Below are 13,359 nucleotides of genomic sequence, written 5' to 3' on the forward strand. Positions count from 1 at the left end.
AGGAATTAGACAAGGAGGGCTCGACAAATCATTACGTTCCCAGAGTTGTAAAACACTAGGTGTCAAGCAGAGACTATTCAAGGACTAATTGGAAAGGAAGGGTTACAAACCTCACTCTAAACGGTTCCTTCCCACATTACCAAATCCCCAACAAGAAAGGCACTTCTGTGTAGACATCTACGCACAGGCACTACGTAGAATTTTAATTCTAAGTGTGTGGCAGGGTTAGATTGTCACATCCACACGTAAGAAATCATTTCTCTGTTCAATATGTAGGTTAGGTTGCAGTGAAGGCTGGTGGCTCCGATGTCAGTGGGGAGGTGAATTCACTCCAGGTTTCAGTCAGAACTCTAAAGGAGCCATCCAAGATGTGTTCCTGAACTGAATCAACAATATAGATTAGTTTGCCTTTACAGAAGAATTCTTGCTAGCCATTACTGTGGCTTGTACTTAAAGTCTTTTGAATTTACAAGCAATTTGAGGGCTCTTGGAATGTTACCAAGGTAGCCCAGAACACTAGAGAGACCACCCAATTTTATAATTACCAGGGGTAAATATCCTGCTCATAATGCTCAGATGTTTTACAGAGTAGTTCCCGAAGAAAATCTTCTCTGGCTCACAATGTATTCCTGCATTGAGCAGGGGGATGGACTCAATGCCCTTGTAGGCTCCCTCAAACTCTGCTATTCTATGATTCTATAAAACAAGATACTGCATACACACGGTCAACCTTCAGGCAGAAGAGGCTGCTTTTTAGGTGTATACACAAAAGCGATTTTAATGTACCTTTCTATAAAGCACACACTGAAACTCTGTTTTATCGTTGGGAAGCCAGTTGCTTTGTAGGCACATGTACAGAAGTTCCTTAACGTTAACCCCTTGTTCTTGAGTGAAATATTCATTGATTGCTGTGAACTGTATGCCTACAGCACCCAACTAGGCATCTTTTTGTTTAACAAGGACAGAGCCAGCCTAACAGTGGGCAAGCAGGGCAGTTGGCCTGCGTGCTGAACTGAAGGGTGCGCTGAGCTCTTGCGAATACTGTCTGCAGTGACCTAGAGCAAAAAAAAAGGAGCCAGTGTCAACTCCCCCTCCCCAAAGTTCTATACTTTGCTTGGGTACTAATTACAAACACAAACTTCCATCAATTAGCATAAAACTATGTTTCTTTTTCAATTGTCAGTTTGATGTTGTTTGTGTGTGTATCTTCTCTTGAGTCCATTTTAGCAATAATTCGTTGCAAATGTTCTTTTAATGTTCTTATGGTCTCCCTCCCCATCCAGATCACAACCCTTTTCTTACCCATGTGCTTATGTTTCTTCTGCTGGGATGTGTTCCAGGAATGACACCTTCCATAGGGCAGCATGGCAAGGCACATGACCCTGCACCACTAGCAGGTGTGCACCAACATTACAACGAATCTTGGGAACTGACAAGTCTTTTTATCCCCCAAACACCAAGAAACCTTATAAACACCAAGCTAATTCTGAATTAAGTACTAGAGAGTTAGTCCATCATTAACGGGAGCTCTTGAGGTAATCATGTGCTAAGCAGATAATGCTCCCAAGTTTGAATCTGACACACTATCCACTACACCACACACAAATCTTGCCCTGAGTCACACCCACCCACAACTCCTCCATTTATGCTGAGTCACTGAACATCTTCTTTACCCGCAAAAGCTGGTCTGACAAAAGATACTACATCACAAATAAGCACCACAATTTCATGCTAAAACTGAACAGTAAACATTCACTGCACTACAATTTGTCTTTCCTGATTTGGATTTATACTCTTTCTTCTTTAAATATATATATATATATATATATATATATATATATATATATAAAATTTATAACCATGAATAGTGTGCTTCCAATACTAGTGGACTCTGCTCTAACTTGCTATACACAATATTCTAAGGCATTGGATTAATCTATCACTTATTGAAACAATTTTAATAATTTAAGCCATTATTAAAAAAAAGAAAGAAAGAAAATGAGACAATGAATGCCAAATATTGACCACTGCGATAGGAATGGAATTCATTCACTAATATTACCTAGCACTTCAAACTCAAAAGTAAAACTTCAATTTGGGGAATGTGAAAGAACGTTTAGCTTCATATTTTCAGGAAGAAGCTGAGTTTTACTTAATGCCTCCAGAGGGATTTTGGTTCAATCCATTCTCTTTCCAAAATGTATTTATTTGAGTGATTTATATCCTAGCCTACAATAAAATCCCCAGGCTGCTTACAAAATTTAAACACACAATAGAACAAATTGCATATATACAAATCAAAAAGATCCTAAACTCACTAGAAACAACATTAAAAAACAAACAAACAAAAACTAGTCACAATACAATATTAGATTGTATTTAGAAGCCTGGAAAAAAATAAAGATGGGTGTGGGTGGGTGTTCCTGTTTGCAGAAATGACATCAGAGAAGGCACCATATCACTTTCCCTGGGCTAAGCATTCCATCATCAGTTCACCACCATTGAGAAAACCTTTCCTCCGGTAGCCACCTGCTGTACCTTGTATGGCAAGGGAAGCCTGGAGAAGAGCATCCAACCTGTGCCTCCATTGATGAAGATGGATCAATGAGCACCCCAGGCTGCAAACCTGCCCCTTCAAAGGGAGTGCAACCCTACCCAAAATAGGATGAACGCCACTAACTCAGCACTTCCACCTGAACGGAGCCTCAACATATTGGCCAATCATCTAGCTATTACCACAGGCAAGCAACTATTCGGCTCTTCTGCTTCCTTGCCTGAATTTGATGTGTGTGTGTGTGTGTGTGTGTGTGTGTGTGTGTGTGTGTGTGTGTGTGTGAGAGAGAGAGAGAGAGAGAGAGAGAGAGAGAGAGAGAGAGAGAGAGAGAGAGAGAGAGAGAGAGAATCATAGAATAGCAGAGTTGGAAGGGGCCTACAAGGCCATCGAGTCCAACCCCCTGCTCAATGCAGGAATCCACCCTAAAGCATCCCTTTAGATGCTTTAGAGAGAGAGAGAGGAGAGAGGAGAGATGCTTTAGAGAGAGGAGTGTTATTTGCATATTGATGACCCCACACGCCAAATCTCTGGTTGACCTCACTTAGATGGCACATTAAAGTATGGAGGACAAGACAGAACCCTGCAGCCCTCAGAGCAGAAATGCCTAGAATCAAGCAGTATTTCCCCAGCATCAGCTTCTGGAACTGACCCCTCCAGGTAGGTGTGGGACCAATGTATCACTGTGGCTCCAACTCCTAAAGCAGACAGCCTATCCAGAAGGATGCCACGCTTGTTGGTATCAAAAGCCACAAACAGACTTGCATTCTCCCTGTCTCTCTCTGGGCGTAGGTCATCCGTCTAAGCGACCAAGGCATTTTCAGTGCCAGAATCAAATGGGAAGTTTCTTCTTTGCATCTTCTCCCCCATTGCCTTTCAACCCAGGGCATATATCAATACATTCTACAGTGCTTTATGTAATGAAGCCTGCTCTAAACTATGCTTTTTCAAACCCACATGAAGGCTGCTCAGCTGGTATCCACCAGAAATTTTAAGTCCTAAACCAGGGGAAGACGACCTTTTGGGGCTTTGAGCACATCTGACAATTTGAGAAACTGTCTTTGGCACCTTCACAAAATGGCTGCCATGGGAGGCATGGCAAAGGACAAGTAACCTGCCCCCAAAACTGTGTAAGGTAGAAGTGGGGGTAGAGCCCCAAGACACTGAACAGCTCCTTTGACCTCAGTTTTCAGCATCAACAGAACCCTATTTCACAGCCATCCCAGCTGCCAGTAAAAAAATGAGTTAATTAAAAAAAAGTGGGAGAGGTAGGGCATTTTTTGCGGTTCATCCTCTCTAAAAATCATCCTGTATTATGGCACACTGTAAATCTAATAGCAGGAACACAGGGTCCTATCAGCTCTAGCAAACACTGTTGGACCAACTCCTCCCCCTTCACTTGTGATAGTGACAACATGAGGAAGAAGGCCCGGAGGAGGGGGAACTCACCCCCCCACCCCCCAGGAGTAAGTGGCTCCAATTGAGAAGATTGAGAAGATGAACACATTTCCCCAAGCAAGATATAGGTGTGTGAGAGACATTTCGAGGGAACTTACCTCAAGCAAAATTAAAAAGTGTCCTGAGTGGAATTGCCCAACTGGATCCGAGAGGCGCTCCACCCCCAACTCATTGATGTGGGCATGAAAGAAATTCTTGTTGATCCCAGTCTCTCACAGCAACTGTTGCCATGGTTATAAATCATTTCTTATTGCCCCCACTGGTGAGCCGACAGAATATAAAGAATGGATTTACTAGGTAAGAGCAACCGTAATGCACACAGGCCGACCCTCCTCCTGAAGTGCGACAGTGGGCGCCAATAGACTCAAGTCAGTTTTATTGCCTGCACTTCAGAAAGCCAGTAAAAATCCCTGGGTGATACCCAGTTAATAAAGAGAGTTTTCTAAAGTCACAAAAGGAGACCTTTCAAATTTCACATGCAACCGAATGACTGAGCCAATGTGATCTTTTTCCTGAGCAGAAGTGGCGAGGCCGGGTGGGGGAAGAACTGACACATGAAGTGCGGGATAAGAGTTTGGTTTGCTACCTGCAAGGGAATTGGGCAGCTGCCTGATCTGTCATCTTACAGCAAAATAAATGAATGTCATTCTTCACTTATGGAATACAATCTGAAGAAACCTAATAAAATTTAAATCACACAAAAAGTGGCATGCAAAGTGGGTATGCGGAGGTATGCAGATCTGGGCTCAAGGGAACACACAATAAAATAAATCGTGCATTTCCCCAAACTAAAGCAAGGAAATCCAGAATTAAGTAGCAGCCTTTCTACATGAGGCTTTTATTGTGCACTCAGGTAATTTGCAGGTTCTTTCTTTACAGGACGTTGGCATGCTCCAGGGCTTCTCCCAGGCTTAGCAACCTTTATTGTCGGGTTTTTTTTAGTTCAAAGAAAATCTGGTATATCCTGAATGGTGCTACGACATGCTGTCTTGCACAATTCTGCAATACCACAGCACTTTCTAGTGGCTCTATAATGAAACATATAGAACAGCAGAGAAAGACACACACACGTCTGGAAAAATATCACGCATAAAGGAACTGATAGTTATCCAGCAAATAATCCAGAAGCAAAAGCCCCAGTAAAGACGCTGGATAAAAGCCTCATTTAGAAATGCCCTTACTCAGGCTGGCCAACCTATATTGAAATCAGGACTAGATGGGAATGTAAGAACATAAGAAGAGCCACGCTGGATCAGACCAAGGGTCCGGCTGGTCCAGCAATCTCTTCACACTGTGGCCAACCAGCTGTTGGCCACGGACCAACAAAGCAGGACATGGTGCAACAGCAACCTCTCACCCATGTTCCCCAGCAACTGGTGCATATAGGCTTACTGCCTCGGATACTGCAGGCAGCACATAGCCATCAGGGCTGGGTAACCATTGATAGTCTTCTCACATTTCATTTTAAAAAAATATTTAATGTATCTGGATACTTTCTGGTAAAGATTTGTTCATCAAAACAGATGTAGGCTGATCTTTCTGTTCTCTTTATTCTCACCTGCTCCGATGCAATAAGCCTCTAAGCCATCCTTATTTTCCAATAAGTAATGTTAAGGGGGTTTTTTTTGTGTGTGTGTTTGGTAAAATTTGTCACAGTCCCCAAAATAAAGAATTGCTCTTATGCAAGTGAACAAATCACACATAAATCAAGCAAATTTGCATGGATTTGGAATGATACTGCTTCTAGAGTAGAATCTGGAAGCACAGAATTGTAGATTTACAGAAGGGAACAGGTTTTCTCTAGTAAACAGTAATACTGCTATTTATTTATTTATAACGTTTGTATACTGCTCCATATCTAAAACATGGACTGCTGAACATAGGAGGTAAAATAGTAAAAAGAACAGCATACCTGAGACAGCACCTTCCCCATTACCAACCGGCCCAGTCAGTGAAGTTGTCACACGGCATTCTCCTCGTGGTTCCACATGGACCTATGGCCCGATTGGAGTCCACCAGGAATAGAGTCTTCAGCATGGTGGCCCCCTTTCTGTGGAACTCAGTGCCCCTGGACATCAGACATCAGCCAGTTCCATGAGAGCCAAGGTTTTTTAGTATAATAATAGTGTTTTAATTTTTGTATCTTTTACTGATTCTAATGTTCACTGCTCTGGAATCGGTTTCAGATATGGAGCAGTATACAAATTTTGTAAATAAATAAAGACATTTTTAAATTATTCTTTTTAAAAAGAGAATGCCAATAAAAACCATGACTGGTCAGTTAAGGAATACTTCCTGGAATAGAGCTGTTTTCAGGAGGTGCTTGAAGTAACAGAGTGTTAGCGCCTGCCTGACCTCCAGGGGCAGGGAGTTCCAATGAAAGGGGGCCACCACACTGAAGACTCTTCTCCAGGTGGACTCCAGTCAGGCCAAAGGCCCATGCTTCACCAGGAGCATGCCTAAGAACATTAGTAGAAAGACAACTGTTCTGCTTGTTACTTAAGCAAGGGATTTTAAATTGACCACAGCTCATGAGATTAGAAGACCTGTGGAAAGTTTCCATATAACTGCTCACATGTTTCACGGCACTAACACATCCCATAATGTCCAGCTATGTACACCCTCAGGAGTCTTGTTTATGTTGCTGGAGTGAAGAGCAGCACCAGGGAATTTTAGGCAGTTGCACGAAGCACCATGTCAATTCAGATACAGGGAAAAGGCGGCAAAACTTGTTACCTACGATGTTCTCTAAGTTTTTGCTTTGCTGACTTTGTTGGGTGTGAAGAAAGCAACATTCTGGCACCTTTAGAGCAGGTGAGAACTAAGCCACCGAAGGAATGAAATTGCTGCGGAAGATTAGATTAGGGGGTTGATCTGCAGTTACCAAAGTGGTTGGTTGACTGAACAGGACAGATAATGAATTGTTTGTGCACATCCATGCAGAAGATAAGTTGCCCTAATGGGCGAATGACTGCAAACATTTCAGCCGCTGCAGAGGTAAAATGCTGCCCTTGTAACAGAAAATAGATGCTTGTCAGCTATTGCTGAGGTGACCTAATAATTATTTCTGTATGAAAGGGACCTAAGCACTTTTGATGTCCCCCTATGCTCACAAACCCCTTTAACTCCTATTTTGACATATATTACAAACATACAATATTTTCAGACCAAAGTGATTTTAAAAAAGGAAACTTGGATGACAAGTAAAGGTAAATTGAAAATCCTCACTTGCTTGAATTTCAGGGCAGTAGATGGCAGTCTACTGAAAACCCAGAGAGTGTAGTTCTCCGATCAGGGTATGGAGCTGGAACTTACAAATTTGAAGAACAGGAAGCAAAATGAAGTTCAGCAAGCAAAATGTACTGCTCTGTTGACCAAGCAAGTGGAGGTACATCATGCTCTTGGTAGTTTTAGCAGACCAGGCTGATCCAGAGGCTTCAAATGCCTACCGTCAAGCGGGCACACTACCATTCATCAGGCAAAGTCCAGGCTTCGGGACCATGAACTCCCTGGGCCAAATTCCAGAACCCCTGCCATTTGCAAAAGTTCTAGGGAGGGGACCCCAGGGCAGAAATTTCCTTCACATCAGGTAAGGGTTGTGCATTGCAGGCTGGAGTGCTTCCAATGAATAGGCAAGGCGGCCTTGGCCCAAGATAAATGGGGAGGAAGAGGCTGGTGTGAAGATGCCAGGGAGAATGAGAACTGGATAGATTTAATATCCACTGGCAGAGGATCTATGCTTCAGGAAAGGGGAGTGGTGGTAACGTTGGGAGGGGCTGTTGCTCAATGGTAGAGCCGAGCTTGCTACTCACCCATGTGTGTGTTGATGCAGAGACCATGAAGAACACAGGTGGCTTACCTGTAACTGTGGTTCTCCACAGTCATCTGTACACTCACCCAACCTGCCCTCCATCCGTCCTAATGCCTTACACAGGTGCAGAACCCATATGTATGTGATGCATGGAGACCATAAAGAACTTCAATTGCATAAAAGTGAAAAGTCTAGCACACTGCCAGAAGAATCCTTTTACCCCTGGCTGCCCTGAGACTCTTGCTCATGCAAAGTGTTTGGGTGATGCCAATAACAAAAATACCTTATGTACAAGCCTTTATGGATAGGCTTAAAAAAACCTCGCGAAATTTTGTATTCATGAACTTTGATGCTCACAGTGAACATGCCATTTAGGGATGCTGTGTTGGAATGTTTAGTCTTGCAATTCAGGGAAACAGTTATTTAAGAGATGTTTAGCCTTCCTTTCAGGTTCACGGATCTCACAAGGCGGCTTACAATATTACAAAAACATGAACATACAATTACAATTAGACACACAGACAATCAGAGCAGTAGCAGCAGCTAATGGTTTTTAAGCACCAAATGAGTACAGGAATGAATGTCTTCAGGGTTCTCTTTAAAAGCTAGCAGGGATTAATCTATTTGTAACTCTCTGGGGAAGGAGTTCCAAAAGTGTGGGGCCACCACTGAGAAAGTCCTATCCCAAATGCCCACCAGCCTAATGGCTCTTGCTGGTGAGCCATTGCAGTAGGACCTCTGATGCTGATTTTAATACTTGTGCAGGCTTATACAGGTGCAGGTATAAGCTTTCAGACCATGTTGTCCCAAACCATTCAGGGCCATAAAGGCCAAAACCAGCATCTTCCAGTTGGTCCCAGAAACTAACGGACAGTCAATGTAAATGATACAGAATTATTCTTTTTAAGAATAATATGATCAGAGCGCCTAGCTCCCATATGTGCCTAGCTCCCACACATATTCTGTACCAGTTGCATTTTCTGAATTCTCTTCAAGGGCAGCCCCATGTAGAGCACAGTACAGTAACCTAATCTGGACCTAATCACTATGGCTAGGTTAGCTTTTCCTAAATGGTGAACTGGCAAACCTGCCTAAGCTGGAAGCTGATGCCAGCTGTACCTTCACAGAAAGCGCTGAGTCCAGCAGCAATGCCAGACTGCATACCTAGCCCTTCTTTCTATTGTACATATTTTCAATATTTGTTCATAGCTCTTTGGGCTTAAAGGCATGGTAAACCACGCTGAGCCTTTTAAGGAAGACAAAATCAAATACACAACTTTCTTTTCTTTTGCAATGTGCTGGCAAATCTATTGTCCTCACCGACCCTATCATACACATACATGTCAGGCAAATCTTTGGACCACAATGTGAGGTTTCTCCCCACTGTTATATTAACATGTCAGAAATTCAAAGTGATAAGAGCTATCACATTCTCTCATGGCTTTGCACTTTACAGAATACTTTCAGAAAATAACCAAGTGGGAATATAAAACTGAACTCTTAATTCAGGGTTGGAAGAACCAGCCTTTTCAAAGTAAACCATGATACGATCACTTTTGTCTAGTAACTTACACCGTTCTCTAGCACAAACCTGACACCCAATGGTCATCTTTGGAATTAAGAATTCTTACACATTAATAAGCTTATACACCAAATTATGCTTATACTGGCTCTGATAAATAAATCCAAATAGGGATAAATAACGGAATCACAGACTTTGAAACACTGAAACCCTAGAACTCAAGCATACTGTGAAAGTTTTGCCCCTAACTTTGAGCAATCATCATCATCATCCAAGCACCTAAATAGTAGCTTGTTTGACAACCGGTTAAAATGGGCAATAAACAAACGGTAAGTCATATGGTATGTTACAGACTAAACATTTATTGTGCCATATTCTTTTGAGGGCCAGGGTTCTCAAACCCAGCAGCCCATAGAAAACCCACAAGCAGGACATGAGTGCAACAGCACCCTCCCGCCCATGAAATTATATTTCTATACCAGCCAATAGCCAATGATTTCTGGACAGTTCACAAATCTTATTTAGACACTCTGCCATGAGATACCAAACCTAGAAATCATCCCACTTCTGCAGCAACCTCCATACAAAAGGGTCCCTTGTAAAAGTAATAGCAAACCTAAAGTCTGAAATGCACTCTAGGGTCAAATTTACATAACCAACTTAGGATGGATAACATTTTATTTAGCCATCTTAACTACCACATCCCATTGACCAATAGTAAAGTTAACATCTGAAAATTATCCCAACCACAAGAACTGCTACTTGTGCTAGGGTTTAGTCATATGATAGACTACAATCATATGCCGCATTGTCCAGATTTCAGGATGGAGCACTTCCATAATCTATTCCTAGATGCCCGATGAGAAAACTATGCAATCAAGTTAAGCTTCACACAGCCAATACGTATACAACCATAACTACTCAAAAATTGGAAGTCCTAAATGGCCAGGATACTTGATGGCCTCTCCCCTGTTTTTCCATCAATGTCAGATGGCAAAACTTCCCTGCAGCCCAATTCAACCTCACGTCTAAAGAAATACATACATGAAAGGCATTTACCATTTCATGTATAAACTAGTTTGGCCCCCAGTAATAGAACAGATCACAAAGACCTGCCAATAAATTGTGCTACATTTTTCTTTGTAAGCCATATCTTTTACAAGACAACAGATCTTGTGTCTGTTATTTATACACAAAATACAAACTCTAGAAGTACATTTGCAAAGAAAAATATAGCTTTAAATATAGAACTTTGAATCTACAAGCAGATTTGATGGCAGGAATACATATGAATCTTCTGGTATTAATTTACCAATACACTGTGATAGACATCTGAGGTCCTCCTCCAGGTATTTCCCACAAGGGAAGTTCGGAGGATGGCAGTGAGGGCTTTTTCGGTAGTGGCCCTCCAGTTATGGAATACTCTCCCCAGTAAAGTCCATCTGGCACCCACACCAGGGTAAGACTTTGTTCCCAGGCGTTTGACAAGCATAAAACATTTTAACCAGTCCTGGCATTTCTATTGTTGATTATTTTTAATTGTACGTAAATGGTTTTTAAATTGTATGATTATTTTTTGTAAACAACCCAGAGAGAATCCTGACATGACAATAATATAAATTGCATTAACGTAGCTCAGCGCACCATTTTTTAATGCAGTTCAGGCCTCCAAAGAGTGTTCCAAGATTTTTGCATTGATACGTTTCCTAAGTCCCTTCACGTTTCACAAACATGTACTTTCACAACACATTTTGACAGATGTCACTAAATTCCAGTTGCACCCAAGGTTCAGAAAAATCCAGCTGCGTTTCTTGCATATCTCATGCCTTTGGCCTTGTACCATGTATATTGTAATACCTGAGAATACCACGGGCAAAGAGAAGGTATCCTACATGCATTCTGCCAAGTCAACAAAGACAACAGGATGAAGTTTGAGGAAATGGAGTGGGGGTGAGGGAGTGTAATGAAATGTATCAGGACAGCTCAAGAGCTGATATCTCTATCAAGCTTGTGTCTGCTAGCTTGCTTCCCTGGAGAGAGAGAAAAAGAACTGATGAATTGTTATTAGTACAAGATTCTACATGCAAGCACTCAACCTAAAACCCACACATGACAGGACTAGTACTTGATAAAGGCAATGTATATTTATTCACTTTACAAAGGAGGGCAGTATTTGGTTGCAACAGCTCCAATTATAGACAAATATAACTGTACATTATACCAGTGAATGGCTCAAAACCTTTACCCAATTTTGCTCTTAAAAATTGTTTATACCACTTCAGCTTAACTGAGCTAATAGCAACCCCTGTTCTGCCCCTAAGATTAAAAATTCACGATAAATGTATATGCTTTGTGTTACATTATTCACAAGCATTTGCCCTCCCATTTCATTATTGTTTTTTAATCCATACTCCTTCAAAGATGAGCACGGTTCAGGACCCTTTCTCTGGATCAGTATTAATCTTATATACAATCTCAATTAAAACAAAAAAAAAGTTAGGAGCCATGAATGAATCTATTTTTCTTTTTAAGTACAAGGAAAGTGACTGATTTACACACACATATATAAAAAGTCAGTTTGGTTTTAAAAAGAAAATGCTGCTTTCAACCTGGTTGGCATTATAATTGCCAAGGCATGAACTCTGTTATGAGGAAACGGATGTCAGCAGGGAGAGAAGAGGCAGAACTATTAAGAAATTCAACAGTAAGGTTTTACATCTTACAAAAATATTTATTCTCTTCCAAAAAATGTAGCAAGATGCCAACTGGAAAAGTATTTAACTAAAGTAAGAAGATACAGAGTGGTCTTCAATCCATCAGAAATTGGAACTCATAAAAGAAAGCGTCAACAGGTTTAATCATCCAAAGGGCCTTGGTAAATTATTTCAATTGAGATGCAAAATGAATATCCAGATAATAAGGATAATTTGCCTACTAGGTAGAAGGAAAGTGTTTCATTGTGATCCCGGGAAGTATACAGTGGAACTAGGAAGGCTGGCATTGTTACACATTCTGGGCTTGGAAATACAGCATTCCAATCTGGTGTCATACACATTGGTCAGATATCAAATCTGCACTGCCTTGTGTGATGCAAGCGGCTTTCAGCATGGCAATCCAGAAATTAAAAGTTTTGGTGGCCAGCTCAAATAGGCTTCGTTTCTTTTAAAGTATGCGTTATTCTTCTTCACTTTCATTTTCTGGGTCCAAATCTGATTCTCCATTGATTTCTTTTTCTACAGCCATTTCTTGCTCATCGTCTGATAGCTCATCTCTCTCATTGTTCTCCTCACCTTCCTCTTTCTCATCATCTTCATCCCAGTTCTCCTGAAGGAGGAGGAAACAAAACACGTAAGTATTGCAATCACTTTTCACCATCCAACCTCCAAGCATGGGAAAGGAACTGAGGGAACCTTTACTTACATCTGAATCTCTTTCTGCAGCCATTTCATCATCTGAACCTTCCTCTGATGATTCTGCGAGTAGAGAAGACAAATGCTTGATGTGGATCTTTCTTCAAACAGATGCAAGGAGCATGCACTGCTACATGTTAAAGAACTCCACTATTTAAACCATTGTCATAATACTTCAGCAGATCCAAAGGCAAGTTTGTTGGCAGGGGAAGAAGGGGTTGAGCAAAGTTCAAATTCTAAAACTAACCTCCAGTCCTTTAAATAAAGTAAAGAAACAAAGATGCTGTTTTCAGCCTGTAACTTGGAAATGAAACACCTTGAAACTTCTTTCCTGAACAAGCCAGCTACTAAGCTTCCATGGTTCACTTACAGGTTTCAATTCAACACCATGGTACTACAATTATGCTGCCTGAGCTGGCAATTTATGTGAGACAGGGATGAGAAATCTGTGGCCCGCCAGGTGTTGTTGGACTAGAACTCCCATCACTGGCCATGCTGGTTGGACTGATAGGAGTTGGACTCCAACAAGATCTGGAGGGCTATAGGTTCCCCATTTCTAGGGTTTTACGTACATTTTCTTCCTTATGTTTAGTATATACATGGAAGA

At 41.5% G+C, this 13,359-nt stretch overlaps 1 protein-coding gene across 1 annotated transcript in view; it reads right to left on the bottom strand.

The window, feature by feature from the left end:
- Positions 1-11,471: 11,471 nt before the first annotated feature.
- The window catches only part of WDR43 (WD repeat domain 43), a 30,556-nt gene continuing 28,668 nt past the window's right edge, over positions 11,472-13,359 (bottom strand). Inside the window, exons 17-18 of the mRNA XM_063125396.1 lie at positions 12,763-12,815; positions 11,472-12,666 (exon numbers count right to left, since the gene is read on the bottom strand). Of these exons, the coding sequence (XP_062981466.1) occupies positions 12,517-12,666; positions 12,763-12,815 (203 nt within the window). The 3' untranslated portion in view covers positions 11,472-12,516. The remainder of the gene's footprint in view (positions 12,667-12,762; positions 12,816-13,359) is intronic.

Source organism: Elgaria multicarinata, chromosome 4, assembly GCF_023053635.1.
Source record: "Elgaria multicarinata webbii isolate HBS135686 ecotype San Diego chromosome 4, rElgMul1.1.pri, whole genome shotgun sequence".
In the NCBI taxonomy this organism is placed as follows: domain Eukaryota; kingdom Metazoa; phylum Chordata; class Lepidosauria; order Squamata; family Anguidae; genus Elgaria; species Elgaria multicarinata.